The 26,437-nt window shown below is 42.1% G+C and overlaps 1 protein-coding gene across 1 annotated transcript in view; it reads right to left on the reverse strand.

Moving 5' to 3' along the window:
* COL24A1 (collagen type XXIV alpha 1 chain) overlaps positions 1 to 26,437 on the reverse strand; it is a 333,005-nt gene that overhangs the window by 296,517 nt on the left and 10,051 nt on the right. Inside the window, exon 2 of the mRNA XM_061633547.1 lies at positions 13,884 to 13,948. Within this exon, the coding sequence (XP_061489531.1) occupies positions 13,884 to 13,948 (65 nt within the window). The remainder of the gene's footprint in view (positions 1 to 13,883; positions 13,949 to 26,437) is intronic.

The following is a 26,437-nucleotide window of genomic DNA, read 5'->3' on the forward strand; positions in this document are numbered from 1 at the left end:
TGAAAGGGGCCTGTAGCTATAGGCAAAGTCAAGCTTTTGAGTCTCATATTCCTGGGGATCTCTCAAAAAAAAAAAGGATGAGAAAGTTCAACCATTAAATTTCATTCATGTAAATTAGCACACTATCTGGATGGAGGAGTGAGGGGGTGCAGGATTGGCTGGCTCTATGCGCCTCTCCCCCCAATGCCCCACCTAGAAATATGGCTGCCCCACCTAACAAGGAAGGCTGGCTACAGGGTTGACAGAGGGTGCTGTCCCCTCCCCAACCTGACTTCAAGGGAAAAAGCCTATTATGCTGCAGTTTTTCCTAGTAATAAGGGTAATATTTTTATTACCTGCCCTTCACCAGAAGCTCCCAGGGCAGGTCACAACAATATAAAATACAATATTTAAAACAGTTTAAAAGAAATTGCATTCACAACTAGAGAGGGCCCTAAAATTATATATCTCAAGCGTCAAAAGCCAGGGTGAGGAGGTGCATCTTCAACATATGACAGAAGCTGTACAATGAGGGTGCCAGCACCTGTCTGGGGAGGGAATTCTTCTGCTTAGGGACTTGCACAGAGAATGCTGTCTCCCCGGCCACCCCCACAAAACCTTTTGAGGATGATGGAACTACCAAGAGGCCCTCTACCAAGAAGGAAGAGAATAAAAATTGAGGATGAAAACAAAAATTGAGGATGAAGTATCTGTATAAAAGTATCTTTATGAATCCTTATAAAACAGCCAATGGAGGTAGAAGATTTAGAGTGTGGATGAGCAAGAGACGAAAACTAAACTCTTCCCCACTTACACTTTTATCTGCCAGTTGTTTTTCTGGTCACAGAGCCTCGTCGAGAGAAAAATGGCTGGGGAGAAATCATACTGGGAGGAAAAGCACAGGCTGAGGAAAGAGTCCTGCTCTCCCACTTCCTGCCCACTGATCCTGTGCTTTAATTTTCTCTCTTTAACATACTGCATAAGGAAAAAATGCCCACCCAATTCTGATACATGGTCTGCCATTTTCATAAGCAGTTTCACCCTGATGCACTAAATGTTACTAATGTGACACTAATATGTCAGTAGCAGCTTTGTGGGCAAGTTCGAAAAATGGCATCACATCCACATAAGCCTGGCATCTGATTCTAAAAGCTATTAGGCCACCACACAGTATCAAACAAATCAATTAGCTGCAGGAGGTGTATTTAATTTGCACGATTAATTCCTCTTTTGAGTTCTGGGAACACCAGGATGTGCTATTACATCAGGACTAAAGTTGAATGATCAGGTTTTTGTCAGCATGAGAGCAAGTCAAAGCCAAAGCCAAAACTAAATGAAGAGAGTCCTTGAAACAGAAGGATTTCCACAGACTTTACCAAGAAATTAAGTTTCATTTCCCAACTTGCCTTCTCTCTTTTTACCAAAGATATTACTAGCAAATGTTAAGAACAGACACATCTTGGCTCAGTTTCTAGCAAAAATACACACATATGCACACAAAAGCCAAACACTTCTCTGGAAAAGTTTTTAAAAATTGGCAATGAATGTATAAATTTGACTGTGCTATACATCTTGAAAATTAGTTACACACCTTGCAGTGTAGCTATGTTAGAGTGTGTAGAATGGCAAACAGCCAACATGGTCCGAGGCATAGGAGATGTATCATTTGAGATGGGGGGATTACACATCTGCCAATTCTTTTGGATGTCTAGCCTCAAAACAATTCATTTATTTAAGCTATTGTCTAATTTGTAGTAACTGTATAGATTTCGTCATGGTACAGTGAGAAATCAGTGCTATAATTTAAATGCCAAAATTTTCCAAGCATGATTATGGCATAGCTGCAATTGTGTGTTCGTGTGTGGGTGTTTTTAATGGCAATGAAACGCCACACAGGTTTTACAGAGGTGACATGGGTCAAATCAGGCCTGGATGGAGTTTTTCAGGAGAACAGCAGAGCTTGGAAGTAATTTATTACTTTTTTAAGAACAAGTGGGTAATTCCTTTACATTTTGATTGAAATAGAATGAGGAGTAATTTTATTACTTTTGAGGAGTAACTATAATGTTTCCAGCATCACTTTTGGCCATTACTGGGGGGGGGGGGGCAGGGGAAGTCTTCTGTTCGTGTGATTTGTGGATGAAAATCATGTGCCTCAAATTGGGCTCCTGTGCAGCATCGCTCTTCCCTTGTGCTCTGTGGGTGGGTAGGAGGCTGTGAGGAAGAAGGTGCAGAGAGAGACAAGGGTGGAGTGGAGAAAACAATTGTTAGAAAAATGACAGTGGTGGAGAAAGAAAAGAACCAAGAGGGCAAGGATGTGGATGAAGGAGGAGGAAAAGGAGGCATCAGTGGAATGCAGATGAATAATTGTGGAAGAGAGAGAGAGAGAGAGAGAGAGAGAGAGAGAGAGAGAGAGAGAGAGAGAGAGAGAGAGAGAGAGTGTGTGTGTGTGTGTGTGTGTGTGTGTGTGTGTGTGTGAGAGAGAGAGAGAGAGAGAGAGAGAGAGAGAGAGAGAGAGAGAGAGAGAGAATACTGTGTTTGCACTTGGCATGCAAAGTGGTCTCCACCGCCCTCCCTGGCTACTGTGCTGCATTTGCAGTGTTTTAACTGTTTTGCATGTCAGGGAAAATGTTTGCTTGGGTGGGTGTCCCTTAGTTGGCAGGGCAGGGTCCGTATGTGGTTCCGTGAGAGAAATGACACTTGCTGGCTGAGAGTCTGGGGGGGGGGTGCGCTTGGTTTAACGTGTAAAGATTTGAGTAGTGGCCTCTGCCTCCCTTCCCGCCTCTTTTACCAGCAGAGAGACCACTACTGCTATCTTATGGATAAAAAGGATTATTCTACTACCTTTGTGTGTGTGTGTGTGTTTATTTTTAATGTTGTTTTAGGCAACTTAGTGTGCAGCAGCCAAGGCCAGCACTTTGTAGGCACTCTAGTTTTTTTAAAGGAACAAGTGTAATTGTATTGATTACTTTTGAGTAATGGTAAAGTAATCAATTCCTTTCAGAACAGTTGTAAAGGTAATGGTAATTTATTCCTTTTGGGGGCCATGTAACAGTAATTATAATTTATTCCTTTTTAAAAGTAATCTTCCAAGCTCTGGAGAACAGTGAAAGTATTTTTTGGGGGGGAGGGGACCCTAATCAGTGCTAAGTTTCACATATCAGTCTCTCCCTCCTACTAATAGCAAACTGAGCTGGTAAATGCCAACAAGATTTTAGTAAAAACAGTGCTACTGAGAAATGAGAGGGAAGTATCAGCATGTTCAAGAGGACACCAAACTTTGCTTTCAGAAATAGATCCAAATAAATTATTTGGAGGAGGGAACTAAGAGGCAACTATCCCTCAAAACAGTTCAGTGAGAACAAAGCACGGTCGGTGGTCACTGAATGCCAACTATCTACTATAGGAAAGAGAAGGGGACAGTGAACCAATAGGTGGAGTATCCTCAAAATAGACATGAACAAGAGCATCCCCCACTGCAAATTTTTGTTGGAGGTTTCTTCTTTGTATTATTTTTATTATTTTTTAAATTTTTATTTATGAATAATTTTCTATGAAGTATCTGGAAGAGATTTTACAATACAATAAAAATGTGTTAAAATATGCATATATAAAAACAATTTCAAATCCAATATTGATACTGACTCAAATATTTATTAAGACCTTTCCATACCACCATTCACCAAACGTGATCACAGTGCAGTTCATAAAAAATAACATAAAAGTATAATAAAAGCATTTAAATTATTTAAATTATTATGAAAGTAGATTACATAAAATATTGCATATGGTTAAATTGTAGTTTTAAACTCAAAATGTGATTCTTTAAGCAAAAGAGTCGGCAATATATTTATGCAATGATTTGGGTTTTCTAGGGAAAAAATCCTGTACAAATTAGGACAGGAAATTTTCCTGATGTTCTAGAACAGTGGTGCCCAACCTTTATGGGTACCCCTTTGTAAGCTCAAATAATTTTGTGACCCCCCCCCCCCCGCATGCTAATTGTAATTTTAGTCTCTGTTAATTGAAAAAATTGTGTTTGGCAAAATCATATCTCCAAATATCCCTTTCCATTAACAGCTCCCTGCAGACTGGGAGGTATTGCTTTTTTTTCTTAATGCAAAGTTCCAATCAAATTTATATCCCCCTCCCCTGCACACGCACAGTCTGAAGATATACAGTCCTGTCTCCCAATGCCAGTGGGTTACAGTGTTGGACTAAGAACCAGGTTCAAATCCCCACCCAGCCATGAAGCCCACTAGGTGACCTTAGACCAGCCTTTCCCAACCAGTGTGCCTCCAGATGTTGTTGGACCACAACTCCCATCTTCCTGACCATTGGCAATGCTGGCTGAGGCTGATGGGAGTTGTGGTCCAACAACATCTGGAGGCACACTGGTTGGGAAAGGCTGCCTTAGACCAAACATAGTCTCTCAGCCTGACCTATCTCACCGGGTCTGTGTAAGGATAAAATGGAAAGGGGGGGAACCATGTGCAGCACCTTGAGCAACTTGGAGGAAAGGTGGGATATAAATGCAGTAATAATTAATTAAATAAATACATTTCTGCTGCAATACCAGGATCCCAGCCTCAGCCAACCTGCTGAGCTTTTTTTTTCTTTTTCTTTTAAATAATAATCAAGAAGTAACAATGTGTTCATGGTGGGGATGCTAGATTGTGCACTGCAGACAACAAGGTGCACAGATTGAGGAGGGGGTAGTGCTTTTAGGCCTTGGGATGATAATCAAAACTGATGACTTGGTTAGTATGCACTTGGGGAATGAAAGTGGAGCAGAAGACAGATCAGTGCACACAGACACAAAACACCTGCCCTTTCTGCAAGCATGCATACATTCGGGCATGTGGGAGTGGGGAAGCCCTCAACTGCTGCAGTGTCTTGGAGAGAGAGATTGGGGGTCAGAGTGTAGGTGGAAGAATGGAGAGATGCTGGCACACACCCTTAGCCTCAGAAATGGAGGGTGAGCAAGTCCTGCGCTTCTTCACTACTTGTTGGCTCTGTCTAGGCCAAAGGTGAGATCTGGGCACCCTCGCAAATAAGAATAAGTTTTAAAAGGAGATGGCAGTGGATCAGGAGCCAATAAAGGCAGGCAGGCAGGAAGAAAGCAGCCTTTCCTTTCAGCCTTGCTTCTCGAAAAGCCCTTTCCTCTTGTTCTGAGCAAGGGCGTTGTCAGCAGTGGTAGTGCAAGGAGATGGGAGTCGGTGATAGTAATCCCCTCTTCTTCTTGGTAACTCCGCCCTCAGCCTCCTTCATCATCTGCCACATGATATAGCCGGACACCTGCCCTCAGCCCACCTGAAAGACACTCTGCCACTTCAGCAAAATTACCCCCCCCATTGAAGCAAGGAGGAGGTGTTGTCTGCAGTGGCAGTGGGGAGCAGACAGCATGCAGGGAGGGAAGACTTTTTAATAAATAAATAATTTCTTTACTGTCACGGGCCCCCCAGATTACTTTGCAGCCACCCTGGGGATCACAGCCCTCAGGTTGGGAACCACTGTTCTAGAAAATGATCTGGTTTACCATTTTTATTTTACTTGAATTTAGAAAACAAAGCTAAAACCTTTGGAAGTGCCAAGCTTGCCTAATATTTATTTGCAGCTGGCATCCATTCATTGTTAATAAAGAAATAGTGAAACAGAAATTTATCTGCAGAAAAATAAAGCACTTGAAAAGTTTCCACCCCACATCATTGCACTTATGACAGAACTGGTGAAGGAAAGCAGAGGTTCCTTACGAGTGTTTTTCCTTAAAAGTGATGATAGAGGCTGCTCTAAAGTTAAGTAAGCTAAAACAAAGGAGGATGAGTTGAAAAGCGATTTTTTATTTCTGTCTAGAATCCACAAACATGGAGTCTAGGGAAGGACATACCTGAAAAAATATGTATTGGTTCCACTGACACAGGAGCACCATCACAAGTGCCTGGCACATTATATTCATATCACTGTGACTGATAAATTATCTGCATATTAATCTCTTATTCCATGTAAAAAGTGCATTTAACCACAGTGGTTAACCACTCTGCCTGTCGTGGCCTCTAGAGAAATACAGAAAGGCCCTTTCCTCAGAGACATAAGCAGCCACAGTAAAGGATCATGTAGCATTCACTATCACCTCACCCTGCCAACAGTCCTGACAAAGAGAAAGCCCACTGCCCCTACCTGGCCACCTTCAGCTTCAGTACCAAGCACTGGGCTGCTTTTTGGAGGAAATGCAGAATAAAATTTATTTCATTAATTAATCCATCATCATCATCATCGCCCCTCAGCAGTAGGCCACTGATGATACGCATCTGCTGCATTATTCTGGAGTCCACTACAAGCAGAAGGGGACTTAATTACAGAAGCCCACTACAGACCTATGTTCCCTGATTAAGAGTGCAATGTGAGTCAGTCCCACAAAGGCAGAAGATCTATCCACATGGCTAGCCAATCATTCACAAGCAAAAGTTGGGCTGTGAAGAAACTTGTCTCTATAGCAATTGCCTGCACCTCTTTAGGCAGACCTTCAAGCCTGAGGCACCTGTATGGAAAGCTATAGCCATGTCATCCGCCCTGCTCAAAAGCTCTTTCTAAATATAATAGTGTTCAAAGATACTTAACAAAATGCATACTTTTGTAACTTATGTAATACTCTTGCTTTTTCCCTAGTCAGGGCCATTATTATATTTTTCTATATTCATTAATGATCAGGTATTCCTCCTCCCCCACCTCTACACAGATGTCGGCATCTGGTTTCATTTACGCTCTAAATTTTTTAAAAAAAGAAATCAAAGGAGGAGAGGCAATCTCTTTGCAATAAATATTGATGGTATGTCATCTTGAAAATGGCTTGTTTCAACTTCAGGAGACTAATGCTTTTTTCCCTGCAGACGTCATTAATCATTTCCCTAAAGCATAGGAGATAAGGCTATCTGGGCTGTGTCTTATCCCTGGAGCACACAATGCATGGCTAGGGAAGCCAGCAAACACCTTTTCCTCTCTATGGGCCACATGTCTTTATTTTTTTCCTGTATTTTGAAAGAGTTTTCTATTCTAAAAAACCTAAAAGATGCAAATACTGAGTGACAGGAAAAGGTTTTAGCCCATCACATCTAAAGGGCTTGGGGACAGCAATAATGCTTTGAACAATACACATGTACATAATAAAATCAAGGGTGCCAGAATATAATGGAAAGAAGCCAAAGAAGTATGAAACTATTTCTCTGTTTCTAAACAGGCATTAAGTTTGGGTTTCTTAAATGGCAGCCCCACCATCAACACAGTCATAATGGAAATCACTGTTGAAACAGAGACGAGGTCTACTGCACAATTTTTAAAAAATCTGCACAAACTCAAATCCTTGCGTGTATATAAAGCGGCCTTTTGTATCTTGGCTAAATCCTTCTAACCACAGCCATCACCAGCAGCTCCAATGAATAAAATCTTCAGAAGTTCCAGTAACCCAAGTGCCTGCAGGAGGAAGGGGACCATCGCTGTCCAGGGAAGGAGAGCTGTTGCTGCTGCTGTCTGCCTGCCTGCCTGCTGGCTTGCTGCTGCTGCTCGGCTACCACCACCACCACCCTCTCCCTGTTGGACTTCTGCTTGGCAGCTGTCATGCCTTGCAGGACCAGGACCCAGGTACTCAGCCAGCTGTTGCTGATTCCTTCCACCTGTCCCTTCTCTGGAGGGGACACATAAGCTGGCTGGCTGGGGTGGCTCCTGCTTTGTCTGCCTTTTTCTGGGTCTTGAGTCATGTGCCTGGGAGAGAGGACTCAGAGCCAAATGGGGAGGACCTGAGGGGCCCCCAATTAGTGTAGTGACGGTTAGAGGGAGATATGGCGTTGTGAGGAGGACTTGCCAGGTAAGGGGAACACGGCCCAGGCACTTAACGACTGTGCCTTGCTCCGGTCCTCCCCACACCCACAGGTTTGTTGGTTGCCCTATCAGCCAGCTCTCAGGCCTCTGGATGCTGCTCCTAAATGCCAGATCGGTGCATAATAAGATCTCCCTCATTCATGATTTAATAGTGGATGAGGCAGCCGATCTGGCATGTATAACCGAAACCTGAGTGGGTGAGCGGGGGGAGTCAGCCTCTCCCAGCTATGTCCGCCAGGGTACCTCGTTCAGCATCAGGGTAGACCTGAGGGCTAGGGAGGGGGGTTGCTGTGGTCTATAGGAGCTCCATCTCCCTCTACAAGAACCCTGTTCATGTGACTACTGGTCTGGAGTGTTTGCACCTTATGCTGGGTCACCGGGACAGACTGGGGATTCTGTTGGTGTACCGCCCACTTTGCTGCCCAACAGACTCCCTAGCTGAGCTGACGGAGGTGGTCTCGGGTGTACTGTTGAGATCCCCCAGACTGTTGGTTCTGGGGGATGTCAACATCCATGCTGAGGCCACCTTATCCGGGGCGGCTCAGGATTTCATGGTCTCCATGACACCCATGGGACTGCCCCAATATGCCATTGGCCCAACACATGTAGCAGGGCATACTCTAGATTTGGTTTTTGCAACTGGACATGGAGTTGGTGATCTGAATGTGGGGGGCCTTGCATCAGTCCCTCTGTCATGGACAGATCACTGCTTGCTGAAGTTTAGACTTACAGCGGCTTTTCCCCTCTGCAAGGGTGGGGGACCTATTTAGTTGGTCCGCCCCCAGAGACTAATGAATTCGGATGGTTTCCAAAGGGCTCTGGGGAGTTTTCTGGCTGATAGGGCTGGCTGAACCCAGGCTGAACTGTGGAATACAGAAATGACCCAGGCGGTTGACATGATTGCTCCTGAGCGCCCTCTCCTGTGTAGAGCTCGTACGGCTCTATGGTATACCCCAGAGCTGAGACCGATGAAACAATACAGGAGATGGCTTGAGTGCAGATGGAGACGAACTCCTAGTGGATGCAATTATACACTGTTAAGTGCCTATGGTAAGCTGTATTTAGGGGCAGTGAGGGCAGCAAAAAAACAATATTTTGCTGCCACTGTCAAATCATCACTCTGCCGCCCAGTGGAGCTCTTCAGAATTGTCCGGGGGCTATTACACTCTGGCCCCAGGGACATGGTAGAACCATCTGAGGCCCGCTATAATGAATTTGCTAGGCACTTCCAGGATAAAATCTTTAGCATCTGCCAGGACTTAGACTCCAGTGTTATAGCAGGTGAATCAAGAGAGGTATCCAGAGCACAGCCTTGTCCCGATTTCTTGGATGAGTTTCAGTTGGTACAGCTTGAGGATGTTGACACGGTGCTTGGACAGGTTCGTGCAACCACTTCTGTGCTGGATCCGTGCCCTTCTTGGCTAATAAAAGCTAGCAGGGATGGAACAGCCGGCTGGGCCAGGGAAGTGATTAATGCCTCTCTGCGAGAGGGGGTGGTTCCTGGCTGCCTGAAAGAGGCAGCAGTGATACCACTCCTGAAGAGACGCTCCTTGGACCCAGAAAATCTTAATAACTACAGGCCGGTAGCAAATGTTCCATTCCTGGGCAGGGTCCTTGAACGTGTGGTTGCAGGCCAGCTCCAGACACTCTTGGATGAGACCGATTATCTGGGTCCATTTCAGTCGGGTTTCAGGCCTGGTTTTGGCACGGAAACAGCCTTGGTCGCCCTGTATGATGACCTTTGTCGGGAGAGAGACCGGGGGAGTGTGACTCCGTTGATTCTTCTTGATCTCTCAGCAGCTTTCGATACCATCGACCATGGTATCCTCCTTGGGAGACTAGCTGAGTTGGGAGTGGGAGGTACTGCATTGTGGTGGTTCCACTCCTACTTGGCAGGTCGCCTCCAGAAGGTGGTGCTTGGGGAACATTGTTCAGCACCCTGGATTCTCCAGTATGGGGTTCCACAGGGGTCAGCTCTGTCCCCCATGCTGTTCAACATCTACATGAAACCGTTGGGTTCGGTCATCCGGAGCTTTGGAGTGCGTTGCCATCAGTACACTGATGACATGCATCTCTATTTCTCCTTTTCATCTTCTTCAGGTGAGGCTGTCAATGTGGCTGCGACAATGGACTGGATGAGGGCTAATAAACTGAGGCTCAAGCCAGACAAGACTGTGATGCTGCTAGTGGGTGGTTCTTCTGACCAGATGGTGGATGTCCAACCTGTCCTGGATGAGGTTGCACTCCCCCTGAAGGAGCAGGTTCGTAGCTTGGGGGTTCTCCTAGAACCATCTCTGTCACTTGAGGGTCAGGTAGTCTAGGTGGCACGGAGTGCCTTCTACCAACTTCGGTTGGTGGCCCAGATGCGCCCCAATCTGGACAGGGATAACCTGGCTTCAGTTGTCCATACTCTGGTAACCTCCAAGTTAGATTACTGCAATGCACTCTACATGGGGCTGCCTTTGAAGACGGTTCGGAAACTGCAGCTTGTGCAAAATGCAGTGGCCAGATTGGTAACAGGGACCAGACGGTCTGAACATATAAAACCGATTCTGGCCTGCTTGCATTGGCTGCCTGTATGTTTCCGAGCTCGATTCAAGGTGCTGGTTTTAACCTATAAAGCCTTACACAGCTTGGGACCACAATACCTGATGGAACGCCTCTCCCGATACGAACCTACCCGTACACTACACTCAACATCCAAGGCCCTCCTCCGGGTGCCTACTTCAAGGGAAGCTCAGAGGGTGGCAACAAGGGAGAGGGCCTTCTCAGTGGTGGCCCCCAAATTATGGAATGATCTCCCTGACAAGGTGCGCCTGGCGCTATCACTGTTATCTCTTTGGTGCCAGGTCAAGTCTTTCCTCTTCTCCCAGGCATTTTAGCATGTGTTTTTAAATTGTTTTAAATTTGTATATTTGTGTTTTAAATTGTTTTTAAAAGATGTGTTTTAAATTTGTATATTTGTTTTAAAAAAATTTAGTTACTGTAAACCGCCCAGGGAGCTTCGGCTATGGGGCGGTATACAAATACAATAAATAGATAAATAAATAAACATAAATAACTTAAGAATCAGTGAGTTCAAATACCTGCTCAGCCATGAAATCCCCCAGGTGACCTTGAACCAGTCACAATTTTCCAGCTTGATCTACTTGACAGGGTCGTTATGAGGATAAAATGGGGGGGGCATATGCAGTGTCCTCAACTTGGAGGAAGGCCAGGATGAAAACACAATAAACAAACTTTTACATACTCTCCATGGCTGCTTTCACACTGCACTTTATTCCATTATTTTGACGATTTCTTACTTGGTAATTTGTGCATTATAGTTGATCTTTCACACAGCATACAAGCTAGTTCTGGAATTCTAGTGGAATAGTACAAGTTTAGAGCTGATTTTCATGATAAATAATGCCAGAAATAATCCATTTGCAAGCTTGGGAACCCGGAAAATTGCAGGAGATTTTTGCTAGCTGCAGCCACTCATGTTACAGGCATCCCAGCATGCAGTGTGTTCCTGCCCTTTAGGCGCACTTTTCTTTTTTGCCTGTACGGGTATTCCGGCGCAGACATGGGTAGTAGCAGCATTTCCCACACACACCCCTGTGTCTATACTGCTAAAAAAAAAAAATATGTCAGATGCTAAAGGGAGAGGGGTTGCATGGTGACAGGATGAGATCTTAGACCTCCTACACAGTGGGAAACTACAGTGTGCATGTGTATAATGGGTGAGGGGCAAAAACAAGACGTTCATTATAGCCGTGTGAAAGACAGTTGCACGAAATGCTGGTATATTGGGCTGAAAAATCTCCTGTTCCTTTACACAACAGGTACTGCAGTGTGAAAGGAATTTTAGAAATCGGGACAGAGGTGATACCATTTTAACCAGTTAAACTAATGCAAAAGCCCCATGTCTGAAAGCAGCCCATGTGACAGTAACAAAAACATAAGCATTCTCTACTACAAACATCAGAAAAATGAGATACAAGAGGTACAGCTGTCTGCTTATACCAATGTCACTAAAATCCAACATGCAGTGTGTTTCAGAAGATTGTAAACTGCAATGTGAGGCTGAGGATTTCTATGCTATGTCTGCAAGTAACTGAATGAACTTGACAGAGGGTCAGGTTCTCATGAACAGCAAACGTAACAAACTCTTTGTATGTCTCATTATGAAGAAGTAGGAATTGGTTGTTTCTGAGGATATCATCAGAAAAAGGCCATCTCCACTCCTTTCAAGATAATTATTCCTTCCTCTCAAGAGAATGGAGAAGAGCAGAATTCTGGGATATCCTCAATGTGACTTTATATATCAAGATTCATCTTGTGAGAGAAAAGGTGAAGAATATATTCCTACTAATGGCAGAGAATTAAGGTGCTTGCTTCTGAACATCTATAGAAGTATCTGATATCTAGCTTTCACCAATACTGGAGCATCTCAGTATCTGAGATCTAGTATTCACCAACAGCTTATGATGGGAAAATCTATTCCTGGACTGTACAATTTGAGACCACAAGACTGAACACAACTCCTAATTCTTCTATTTAAAGCACGTTTATCCTGTTCTTCAGCCCAAAATGCTCCCAGAGCAGCTTCCAGATACTGCTGCTAAGACAGTCCCTGTCTTCAAGCATAAAATCTAAACGATATGACAAAAAAGGAAAAGGGATTGGGATGGATGATTGGGGGGAAGGAACGCTAAGTGTCAGGAGAAGGGTTCTAGCTTAGTTATGTCTCCCTGACATGACTATTTTCTATGAGCAGGATGTTTGTTTTCCATGGATAAATGTTAAAACATACAATTTAACCACTTGTAAACCCATGTGGTACAGTCCTGGAACAGTTTTTTCGTGTGATTAGTGCTCATGTGACCACAGCCTGAGTAGCTGCCAAACAGCATTAGCCTCACAGTGAGCTGGGTTTGGATGGAACACTAAGTCAAAATGTGGCTTAGCAGAAATGTGCAAGCATGCAGGCTCCTAGATAGGAGACTGCAGCCAATTTTCTTCTCCCCTGAACCTGCCGTTGTTGCACTGCTGTGAGCGATGTCATGGTCTGGCTGACTGTGTTGTCCAAATGCGGGCTCATGATTTGTTTCCTCCAGACATTAAAGTGAGACAAAGCACAGGTCTAGGTTCAGGCAACGAGCTAAGACAAAACTGTGGCTTAGCTCATAGCGGTGCAGCAGCAGCAGGACCAGAGGATGAATGCAGCAACTGTGATCTCTCCAGGAACCCTCCTATTTGCACATTCATGCTAAGCAGGGGTGCTTAGCAGAGGAATGGGGATCCTGTAGCCTTACAGAGGTTGATGGACCACAATTCTCATCATCTCTATCTGCTGTCCCTGGTGACTGGGACTAATGCAAGAGCATCTGGAGGGCCACATGTTCCCCATCCCTGGCTTAGTATTACATTTATCTCAAAAGTAACAACTCTGACACAGGTTTTAACTGTTGTTAAAACAGAGACAGATGCTAACTTCAGATGTTAGCATCCCAGAACAAATGCCTAGCCATCTGTCCCATCAATCAATCTTCCGAATAAACATAAACAACAAACCACAACCAGTTGCTTTTTAGCCAACATCTGCAACTGGAAAAAAAAAAGGGGGGGAGGGATAAGCCAAAAAGCAACTTCACTTCTTTGGCCCTAAAATGCAGGTTTAGACTAAGCACTTATTATGCACTAGTTAATTTTGGAAGTCCCATGAAGTGCAAAGGTAATTCAGCTTCAGTTTGCCACCCTCAAAAACACCCACATGCAACGAAGCCACAATCAAAGCCTTTACAATGTACACCACTTCCTATTCTGGGAATTGCCTAAATATGTAAGCAATTTCACAGACAGAAAATCTGAGAAATTTTGAAAGGTCAACTTTCCTAAACTGGTTTTTTTAAACTTTTGCACTCACTGTAACTCTATCTGACATTTGGGTTAGAAATCTTGAAAAAACAAATTCCACGTAATTGCTATCAGAATCTTAAAGGAAGATCATTCAAACATTCTACAGTAAAATAAGGAATATTTCTCACCTTTTTCTTGTATTTGCGGAGCACCCACAGCTATACATGTTGCAAGAAAGAGGAGGAGGGTTCTCCTAAAATAGAAGGAAAATCAAATCAAATCCTTTATTTGCGTTAGCTACAAGCCATTGCAATTAAAATGTATACAATAAAAGCAATAGAAGGCAAATATACAGCTTAATCAGATTTCCTGTTAGGATTCTAACACTTCTGTAAGATACCAATCAGTAAAATTGATAAATCCACAATCCAGAATAAGAGAGATGGATAAGTAGAACTAAGAACTAATAAAAAAGGAGTAATAACGGATTAAAACTCAAGGTACCATTATAGAACTTATTCTAATGGCACCTGCTAAAAATTTTGCAGACATTTGTCACCCTCTGTTCTTGGTCTGCAAGAAGAAAAACCACGTAGAAGTTGGTTGGATGCCCTGGAAAGGGTGACAGCAGTGAGATAATTAGCTCATTCCTCAAATCTCTATAGAAAGAGCAGAACAGCAGTACATGGGCTACTGTTTCAGCACTGCCGTCCAGGGCTGTGGAGTCGGAGTCGTGGAGTCACAAGCAATTTTGGGTGGAGTCGGAGTCGGTAGAAATGTACCGACTCCGACTCCTTCATAAATGGCAAATGATTATTAACTAGTAATAACAAATTTACTGTAGTAAAATGGTAGCACAAGGCATTTCATCACCACCACGTGAATGCAGAGCTTGGAAAAGTTACTTTTTTGAACTACAAGTCCCACGAGCCCAATGCTGATGGGCTCCATGTGCTTTTCCCTTTGAGGGAACTTCTAGGCTGCTGTTTATTGAGCATTCACACTGATATGTATGCACAAAATATGAGCAGAGGTTATACGATGTTGCTGGGTTTACTGATAATCATCCTGATACATTTGCATAAAGTCTACAAGACACTGCAAGCTAGTGGAAAAGTCCAGTGCAATTTCCTATCACTTTTCTTATTGGAATGTTTGTGGTTATAAAAGTGATGGGGTAATTGCACTAGAAAATGTGGAATGACAACCATATTTTGTGAAAATAAACAGCCCATCCATTGAACCCAGTGGAAATTATTTTCAACTAAGCATGCTTAAGATCCATCTGCTTACATACAATCCAATTAATACATATTTACTTGGAAGAAAGAGCAATCAAATTAAATGGAATTTGAGTAAATAAGCACATGATCAGGCTGCTTGTCTCCAACATCTGGAAAGAACTGGTAAAATATTTCTTCCTTACTAGAAGGCTACAGTGGCCAGGGCCTATCTGTATCCACTGTCTTATTTGGTATATATGGTGTGCACATTTCAGCATAACAAGATCTGCAAGTTACACATGCATTTTGAATTCCTATATGTCACCACAAGAAGATGCGGAAATTCTGCCATTAGAATATTACTGGGAATAATGGAAATAGGAGACTCCGTCACATACCCATCTGCTTTTTGCTACTTCTTGCAAAATGTTAATTCACATTCACCTGCACTGTGGTTGGTGAACCATGTACATGCATTCCAAGCAGATCTTGCTGACATAGTTTACATTTATTGAATTGAAATTTATTAATACAGTAGTAGACTAGCATAAAAATAATAATAAAAAATGTACAAGATAAAAAACAGAGATGATGCAATACATCACAGCACACTTAGCATAAACTCACATTAAAATCGAATCCTCGCCCTCAAATTAGCTATCGGTTTAACAAAGTTCTTCTGCAACGCATAGCAGCCGCGCAGAAACTGGCAACCTTTGCTGTTATCTGTGGGATTTGGTCAGCTAAGAGATAATTAACATAGAAAGCTTCATTTCTGCCTGGAATGTTTTTTAAAATTGGAACAATTAGTAGTTCGAAGATCTCGATAGAATGAGCAATATAGCAGTACGTGACCCACCGATTCTATTGCCCCCTCATCACATGAGCATAACCTCTTACCATAGGGAATTTTTTAAAATCTGTCCTCTAAGAGAGCTGAAGGAAGGGTATTAAAACCTGGCCAGCGTAAAAGCTATTCTGAATTTAGGAATGGTCAACAATGTTAAATAATGGGCGAGAATAAATGGCCTTGTATTGCATCTGGCTTTCATTGCCCTCAACATGTGGTTCTGAAAATCAGTGTCCAGGATTCATTGGAGGATATAATATTTTGCTTTTACATAGCCCATATTAAGAATCGTAGGGACAGAAAACCCTAAACTTAATAATTTGTTGTTTATCGTCACTTCCCATTTAGACTGGAAGGCGTCGGATAGGGTATAAGGCGCCAAACCCACGGGCGCAAATGCCATTTTTAACCATAATTTAATTCTAGACATCCATATATGAGATTTTATGGAAGGAAGTCCAGCTTCTAATCGTAAGATGCAATTAGGCACACAGCTTGGGACAGCTAATATAGAACGTAAAAAATTAGTTTGAATTACTTCCAGAGGGGAAAAATTATCATAGACACACACCTCTGCGCCATACAGTAGCTGAGGAATGACTTTTGTCACAAAGATACGGATAGCTGCTGGAGCATATTGTTCCCCTTTAGAGAAGTAAAAAGAGAGGAGCGCCTTCACACTTCTTTGCGCATTAGCAGTGGCAATCCTTACTTGGGGTCGCCACAAACCGGATGAGTGGAATATCATCCCTAGGTATCTAAAGAAGGCTACTTGTTCAATTTCGTGCTCATTTATCCGCCAACTATGCTTTGGCCTTTTGTTAGAAAAGACTAGAACTTTTGATTTATCATAGTTAATTATCAGGCCTTCTGTTCTGCAATAATTGGCAAGTGCCCTTAACGAACGCCTTAACCGGATACACGACAAAGATAAAAGAGCTATGTTGTCAGCGTATAAAAGTATTGACAGAGGCCTCTTAGATAATCTGGGCGGGTGTGGGCAACTCGGTAACAGACTATTAACTAAAGAATTGATGTAAAAACTGAACAATAAGGAGGCTAAAATACACCCCTGCTTAACCCCCTTAAAGGTGGGAATAAGATTAGATAAATGCCCCGCACTGTTACATCTTACACACAAAAAGGTGTTATCATATAAGCAACGTACAGGCATACCCCGCTTAACGTCGCTTCACTTAACGTCGCCTCGCTATAACGTACATGCTCCATATGCCTGTATTTCTCCAGAAACGCAGCGCAGCAGCAGAGGCTTTAGCGCGCGGGGGTGGAAATAGAAGCGATCGTGCCACTGCAAATCGTACAGATGGCTAGCATATAATTTACTAACAATACTTAAGAGGCTAATTGGTCTATAATTAGAAGGTTCAAATCTTGAGCCTTTTTTGAAGATTGGGATGATTATGGCGAGACCCCAATCTTCTGGGATTAAGATGGAATGATCTATAAACGTGAAAAGGGCCGCTAGTATAGGAGCCCACCAGTCTACATTAGATTTAAATACTTCCTGGGGTATATCGGCCCCTGGGGCTTTGCCCGGTTGCAATTTGGCAATAAGGTTAGAAACTTCCTTACAGGTAACTGGGGGCCATTCAGTAAGATCCTTCACATCAAATTTAAATGTATATTGTTGTTGTGAGTAACCTCTCGCATATATTTTATTAAAATACGCCTTCCAAGTATTTGCCGGGATAAAACATTCCGGATTGCTATATGACTTAGACCACCCCTTGGCAACGAGCCTCCAAAAAGTAGTTGAGTACCTTAGCCTAGAGGCTTGTAGCAGACGGTGGCAATTTTCTTTTTGTACAAGACTCTTCTTCCAAGTAATTAGGCATTTATATCGCTTCTTTAGCTCAAGATGTTCCCTGAGTAGCAGCAGAGAATTATCGATTCTATAAGTTTTGTATTTTGCAATTAATTGTTTTTTTAACCCATGCATTCATAATCAAACCAGACTTTAGATTTACCGGCAATATTAGGAGGCTTGCACTTAGATTTATAAAGCAAGTCCTTTTGCAAAGTCATGATCAATTGTTGGAAGGCTCCAAATATAGTTGATGCCAAGGGAGCTGTAGCTACAAGATCACGGATAGCAAGACATCTATCCAAATTGAATGCAACTTTGATGAAGTGTCTAAATTAAGCGACCATCTAATGCATGATGAGCGTATTTTGAGGACTGTGTTGAGTATTGGTTCTTGATCCACATATATGATCCACATATATGGTTTGATTTCCACAGTCTAAAGAGAGGACTAGAGGGAGATGATCACTTTCGGAGCGGTTGCCCACCAAGCACGAAGACACTGCCCTAAATAGCTCATGAGAGACGATAAAAAAGTCAATCGTGGAGGTTCCATGACCAGATAGAAAAGTAAATTCACCATTAATGTCTCCATTCACACGTCCATTCACACTAGGTTCAAGTTGTTCAACATTTGCATAAAGCAAAGCGCGGCAAAGCTAATGCCTTTATCTTTCGATCGTCTGGTCGGAAGATTAAAAGGGCCATCTATGGATGGTGCTGGGATGTGGAATCTAGAATAGAGGGCTTCATCATTCTTGCCAACATTTATATATTTTTGCTCCTTCTTTCCCTGTAGATTGTGCTATTCTGTTCCTGTTTTCTTTTCTTGTCAAACATTGTTTGTTTTGGTCTATTAGTAGTTTCTGTCTGTCAGCGTATCCTGCTATTCCTTGAGGTTATTTATTTCTGCAACGGTGAGTTGAGGTTTTGTCAGTAGAATGGCAGCTGTATCATCCGCTAACACAGTCATGCAGCCGTCACTCTGTAATGTGGGGATATTCAACCTTTTTGGGCCTGAGACACATTTGGCAATCTAAGAAAGTCATGCATGTTACAAAACACCCATTTCACAGGCATGGTACTGGTGATGTTCAGAACCCCACCAAAAACAGAAAAACACCTATATGCCCAAAACAAAGCATAGTAAAAAAAAAGGCAATAGCTTCATCCAGCTAACAAAAAGGCCCTCTCTCTCATGTAAATTGTTAGGTGGACAGGGCCTTACTGGGCAGCAAATAAGGGATTTGTCTGAGGTCATCATGCACAAGCACCACATTAGTGACCCCAGCTGTAAATTACAGCCAAAATGCATTAATATTTGTGTTACGCAAAATGTAATTTTTTAGTCAAAGAATCACAGAGTTGGGAGGGGTGTATTAGCCCAAACCAACTAGTCCACCCTCCAGCTCAGTGCAGGAAATCCAGAGCTAAAGCAAACTTGGGTAACTCTAGCTGCTTCAAACTTCAGTTTGAGGACAAGCCAGGATCATAAACAACAACCTGATCCCGTCTGGTTTGAATAAACCTTATTTTAAACTAGTCAGGGCTCTCCAAGGTCAGACGTAAGAAGGGACTCCACTTAGTTTGCGAGCAGAAGCAGAAGCATCCAATCTTGAAAAAAGGAGGGAAGTGTTTAAGCATGAAATTCATGCTGTCTTGAAAAGCTAAACAGCAGGTGGCTAACCTGTGGCTCTCCAGATGCTGTTGGACCACAACTCCCATCACTGGCTATGCTGCATAAGGGTGAATGCAGTTGGGAATCCAGGAACAATTTGGATTGCCACAGGTTAGCCACCCCTGGGCTAAACAGCGTTCTGCCTGAATAGGACCTTTTCATGCCAAGAAAAGCTTCACCTGCTCATTTTTTGCCAACATAATTTTGTAACTGTTTATCGTAAAAATAAATAAATAAATGAGACTTCTGTAGAAAGAGTTTTGCTGCTTGCTTCTGCACTGTTTTTTCTCTCTACCCACCTCAGTCTAAATACATTTCAAGCAGGGGCTTTGGGGACTCTAACAGCTGCACAAGAAGCATTTTCCCCATCAATCTATTATCATGTTAATGAAAGTTCACCTATTGCATTTCTGCTTCTCACACAGCTCCTAAAGGCTCAGAAAACCTTCAAGAAAAATGTTGGCAACGTGAAATATAGGTTTATATTTTTGGGGGGGGGGTAAATAATTCACTTTTACTATCCAAGTTCTTCTTGAGAGGCTGCTTCAGCTGAGTTCCCTTTGACATCTGATATAATGAGAAAACACACCTGCTGCAGATGTTAAACTTCAGAGGGAACTTTTTTACAAATTACGAAGGCACAGACTCTGAGGAATGTTTCTTTCGACATTGTTTTGTCTCTAGTTTACATTAAAATACATATTTTTTAAAAAAACTGTGCAGCACCAAATGTTAGCTCCTTCTCTTCTGCCTGTGTTGAGTGCTCCTAATAAAATCCAGGCTACCAAACTACACTGATAACTGACAGAAGAGGAACTGTTCATTTTATGGCAGAAATGCCACTATATAAATCTATTTCTCTTTCTTCAAAGCCCAGATAAAATGAGCATGTTTTACACCTGTAAATCATGCTGGCCAGTTTTGCCACATTACATTTTTTTAAAAAAATTATCACCTTTTTCTGGAAAGGCGATAAGAGACATTTTCAATATTAATATATCCATTCTTCTCTTCTTCCAAGGAGTTCAGAGCAGCCCCTAGGAATGACCTTCTTAGGTGGTGTTGGTTGAGGTCTGTGGCGCATACTCCCAGGTAGTGAGTATAGGACTGCAGCTCCAGCACCCAACATATCTGAGCAAGGATTTTAATCTAGACTTCCCATAGCTACATTCTGTATCACTCTATAGCAGGAGTATGGAACTTTTGGTACCATGGGCCAGATCCTTACTAGGATCTGCCTTGTGGCCAAATCTGACAGGTGGGCAAAACTACCCACCTGTCAATCACATGATGTCATTATAACATCATATGAATGGCAGATGGGACCACCTGTCAAATCCACTGTGCTTTGCTTTTAAGGGAAAGGGAAAGGGGGGACACTTGCAAAAGACTTTTCCAGGCCTCCCTGTGCTTTCCTTTTAAGTCCCAGAGAGATTAGGGGGGAGGCAGGCAAACGCAACTTCAATGCCTACTCCAGTCAGACTTTTCTCCCTGTCCCTGGCCAATATTACATTTTATATCATTTATCTGTTTTAGTATTTTAAAATTGTAGACTGAGATGGGAGACTTAATGGGGGAGGGAAGACTTGCAAATGCCTCTTTCAAGTTGGAGACTTAAAAAGAAAGTATAGGGAGACTTGGAAAAGGCTTTTGTAAATCTCTCCCCTCTCCTCCTTTAATTCCCCAGTCTCACAGAGAGACTTGGAAAAGGCTTTAAGACAACCCCCATGCTCCCATTGGAGCAAACAGGAGTGCAGCAGCTGCTTTAAAGCCTTTGCAAAAGCCCATTTGAAGTAGTTTGCATATGTTACAAAGGGCACTTTTGCACAGGACTTTAACCTCCACTCAGCTGATGAACTGCCTTGGCTGTGTGATCTTGTTCCTTGACAGGAACAGGATTGTGCTGCCAATGCAGAATTAAACCCTGTCCTCCCACCCATCTGCTGATGTCAATAGTTATGTCAGCTGATGGGTGGGTGGGCGGGCATGATTTGGAGAAAAGAGCCATCATTGGCCCAGACACCAAAGGTTCCCTACCCCTGCTCTATATATACACTTGCTATCTTAGCTTTATTATTTATTTACATTTACATGCCACCTCTCTGCCAAGACAACCAAGGTACAATTTTAAAATACTACAGGAAAGAAATGATATAAAATGTAATGATGGTGCAGGGACAGAGAAAAAAGTCTGACTAGAGCAACCCCTGATGTTAGCTTTGTCTACCTCCCTTGCCTTCTCTCTTCTTCTTTCCCATAGGACAGCTGTGGGAGGGGGAGGGGGGAAGTCTGACTGGAGCTTTCATCAAATGTTGTGCTGTCCATGGCTGATAGGAATTGCAACCCCAGGCGTCTAGAGGACACCAGGTTGGAGAATGCTGCATTAGCTTAAGAGAATGCTTGACCCAAGTCCCAGAATTCTTTGCTTCTGCAATCAGCTACATGAACTTTGCTCAACTCTACTATGTGTCCAATGATCTAGGAGAAATATAATAAATGCATGCAGTTTATGTTAAAAGCCAGAGCGAGAAGCTAATAAATCTTGCTTATCAACTAAAGATAATAAGGTAAAAAAGCCACGTCTATCCATAAAATAGGTCTTTTTTTGTAAATCAAAAAGAGTTGGGCTAGTGGAGAAGTATTTATTATAGATAGGTTCTCAAGATAATTTGTGTGTGTTGGGGGCAGATATTTATTATCCCTGTATAATGATGGACTGTAACATCAGGTCCTCTGAACAATATGATTTCAAGGAAATTCTAAAATCAGATACTTCCAAAGTGGCAAAGATGCTAAAATGAGTCTCTTTTTTATAAAACCGTACTGCTGATTACTGTATAATTATGTTTCATTACTGGTTAGTAACTCATACTTTACTTGGCTGTCTGAAATAACTATCAACAACCAAATAATTAAAAAGCCCATGCCAGGCTCAACAATTATTGCTTAGTAATGCCACTGAATACTACCTTTGCCCATACAGAGCCAAGTCACTTTTTAAAAATAAACTGTTCAAAGAGATCTAGGTTGTAGCCAACTAAACTCTGCTCAGATTAGACCCAATGAAATTAATGAACTAGTTACTCATATACATTAACTTCAACAGGTTTACTCTAAGTAGAACAATATTAGATATAATCCCCAATAAAGATCTTCACAAAATCCCAGTGCCCTATTGTAACTGATATATTGATGTCTATTTCCTGTGGTTACAGTTATTTTTATCATAATAATGCCTTTTTCCTTTCTTTATCCCTGGTAAGGTTTCTCAAAAATTCATTTGGCTATCAGTTACTCAAATCTAGCATAAATGAAGATAAGTAAATGGATGTTCAACATCTGCAGCTGTTCCTGGCTAATATCAAGAACAGATGATCACTCAAACAAAGGTAGAGCATAAAGAAACCACATACAAAAGTTAGTTAGTTCAGGATTTTCCAAAGATTGTCAATCCCCATTTGATTCCCTTCCTTACACAACACAAGGTGCATCAATTTAGAAAACTGATCTCTTCCCATGAATGCATATTTTCTTTGTTCTTCCAACAGCTATAAATCAGGAACAAAGAGAAGTCCCTTTCATGTTGGTAATTTGAATAAAACAAGATCACAAGTATTGTTGCTCATAGTGCCCTTAATAATTGCAAAACTGTTTTCTACAGTCTTATTATATCTGTGCAACATTGCCATGTATAAAGGAAATGATTGTTAAGAACTCCAAAAATTATATATCAAGGTTGTGGTGTGAAAAAAGGTTTAGAAAGCAAATTTTCATACACCACTGAGTCTAATCTTTATACTATTGAGTCTACTTATTGAAAATTCCTTCAGTGATTTTTCTACTTAAGTATTTACAAAACCTCTGTTTCAATTTCTCATGTTCTCATTCTGTAAGATGCACCTAGCTCAAATCGTGGCCTTCAATTCTTATTTGTAGATAAACTATGGTTCATGGTAACCACAGGAAATGGGAATTGGAAAAAGATCAAGAAAGAGGAGGTAGCATGCAAGCTCAAACCTGTTTATTACAGCTAAACTATGGTTTAGCCATGACAACTCACACGTGCCAGGTCTGTATATATTACATCATTCTCTATCTTTCTTCATCATTAAACATTCACTATATATTTATTTTTACTTTGAAATCCAGAAATAAAGACAGAAATACTTAATCAACACAGGTATTAAAGTCATGCAAAGAACTGGCATAAAGTCCAAAGGAATGTTGACCTTCCTTTCTCCGTCCCACAAGGAAAAAAGGAAAACACAGCTTTTAAGTGTCTGTTGCAGAAGGTGTGACAAAGAATATGCAAACAGCACTACGAAGAGTGGAGAGTTAAAATTTAGAGGAGGAGTCATTTGTCTCCTAATGGAGTGTGGGAAGATGAAACTTCTTGTGGCTGTTGATTCCTGGAGCTGTTGGAGCTAGGGGCCTTGGTTGTGTCCACAATAAACCCAAGAATAAACAGTTTGGATTTCTTTCATAAGAATCTAGTTCGGTCCTTGGTAAAAGCTAAAGAATACCTCCCAAACCTTATTACAACATGAGGGAAAACTCCAAGAAATCCTCAGTAGGAGGAAACAGTAGCCTCTTTGATTGCTTCCACACTGTCACTATATTTCAGGAGGGACCCAATTACATAACAGTAAATGTAGCAGATTAAAATTTACCAACTTTTTTAAAAAAAATGGATTTTGGGTACAGAAAGTAATGGGAAATGCATTTTACTACTACTACTACTAATTTGGTCGCTTGTTACCCAATGGTCTCCAAGTGACTTACAACACTGTTAAAAACCAAAATAAATATATCATACTATAGAACAAAATAATAAAAAACAGTCACCCCCATATAGCCACAGAAAGCTTTGGTAGCACACTAATACAAACATCAGCTTAATCTATCAAATGCCTGGAAAAAAAGATAAGTTTTTACCTGGCGCCGAAAAGATATCACTGAAGACGCCACGCAGACTTCCCTGGGGAGCCCATTCCACAGATCAAGAGCCACAACTGCAAAGGCCTTCTCTCTTGATCTGGAGAAGGGCCTCAGAAGAAGGTCTAAGAGCCCAGGTAGGTTCATATTGGGAGAGACATTGCAGAATATATTCAGGTCCTGAGCTATAAAAAGTTTTATAGGTCAAAACCAGTACTCTGAATTGGGCTTGAAAGCATACAAACAGCCAGTGTAACTGGAACAGAATTGGTGTTACATGATCTGTTTGTCTTGAACTCATCAACAATCAGGTAGCTGCATTCTACACTCATTGAAGTTTCTGAACTGTTTTCAAAGGCAAAGCCACATGAAGCACATTGCATAATCCAACCCTGAGGTTACCAGAGCATAGATTACTGTAGCTAGGTTATCCCTGTCCAGATAGGGTCACAGTTGGGCCACCAGCCTAAGCTGATGGAAGGCACTCCGCACCACTGAGGCCACCTGTGCCTCTAGTGACAATAATGGATCCAGGAGATCCCTCCCAAACTATGAACCCACTCCAGAAGGAGTGTGACCCTCATCTAGAGCAGGCCACACACCATTCAGCTGGTCAGAGGAACCACCCACCACCAACATCTCAATCTTCTCTGGATTAAGCTTCAATTTATTGGCCCTCATCCAGTCCAATATCACAACCAAGCACTGATTCAGCACATCCACTGCCTCACCTGCAGAAGATGAAAAGGAGAAATAAAGCTGTGTGTCATCAGTATACTGATGACAATGAACTTCCAAATTCCATTTGACCCCATTCAGCTGTTTAATGTAGATGTTAAACAACATTTGAGAACGACCCCTGTGGACCCCATACTGGAGAACTCACCGAGCCCAGCAATGGTCCCCAAAAACCACCTTCTGGAACTGGCCATCCAAGTAGGAATGGAACCACTGCAATGCGGTGCCCCCAACACCCAACTCAGACAGTCACCCCAGAAAAATACCATGGTGAATGGTACTGAAAGCCATTGACAGATCAAGGAGGATTAACAGAGTCACACTTCCTCTGTCTCTCTCCTGACACAGGGCAACCAAGGCAGTTTCTGTACCAAACCCATGCCTGAATCCCAATTGAAATGAATCTAGAAAATCTGTCTTATCCAAAAGTACCTGGATCTGCTTGGCAACCACCCTCTCAAGGGCACAGCCAGAGATAATGGGAGAAGTAGTCCCACAATATATGGAGTCTATACATTCCCCATCCCTTCTCCACAGCATGGGATTAACAGATGTTTCCTCCTGCTGACAAGTCTACTGTGCAACAAGCTGTGATACTGAAACAAATGCTCATTCACAGCACTTTAGTCCTGACAGCAAATTGAAATAGCTTCTGCTATTTAAAAAACAATAATTTGATGATGAAAGGAAAATTAGATTACACTACACTGTGATTCATTTGTATTAAAACACCTATAAAAAAAATCTAAAATACACATGCTTGTATTTGTGTTTCTCGGGCAGCTGTGCCTAAGAAGGCCTTCTCTGTGGTGACCCCTAGGCTGTGGAATGCACTTCCCCCTGCAAGGTGTGTCTTCACTGTATACATTTTGACATCAGGTCAAGACACACATTTTTGTACAGGCCTTTGGGGGTGAAGGATGCAATCAGAATATTCTTCCCATTGCAGGGTTGTTCCTGTTTTTGACTCCCATAGATTCAGTTTAATCTATGGTCTAGTAATGTTTATGTATTACATAGTTTATTTGTTATATTGAGCTTATGCAACCTGTACTGAGACTGCATGGTGGAGAACAGGCTATAAATAAATATTGTTTGTTTGTTTGTAATCTACCTTTCTGGACAAATGCCCATCTAAAGTGCCTTGCAATCAAAACCAACAAAATATTTTTTTAAATACAAAATTTTTAAATTTAAATCTATAACACAGCAACCCTAGACATTTTATTCAGAGCCAGAAAAAATGTAATTTGATCAGACCATCACCCAGCTAATAATGCCTGGAAGGTCAATTGAAAGGCTTCAGTGCCTTCCAAAAAGGCTGCAACACAGAAATTTGATATAGGTCCAATGGAAGGAAATTCCACAGCTATGGGGCCACCAAAAAAAGGCACTCACCCTTGTGGCCATCTATCTTACCAACCTAAAGTAAGGGCACATCAGGAAAGAAAATATATTTCTAGATTGTGGATTAATGCAATCTTTTTTGTCAC

This window comes from Rhineura floridana, chromosome 6 (assembly GCF_030035675.1).
Source record: "Rhineura floridana isolate rRhiFlo1 chromosome 6, rRhiFlo1.hap2, whole genome shotgun sequence".
Classification (NCBI taxonomy): domain Eukaryota; kingdom Metazoa; phylum Chordata; class Lepidosauria; order Squamata; family Rhineuridae; genus Rhineura; species Rhineura floridana.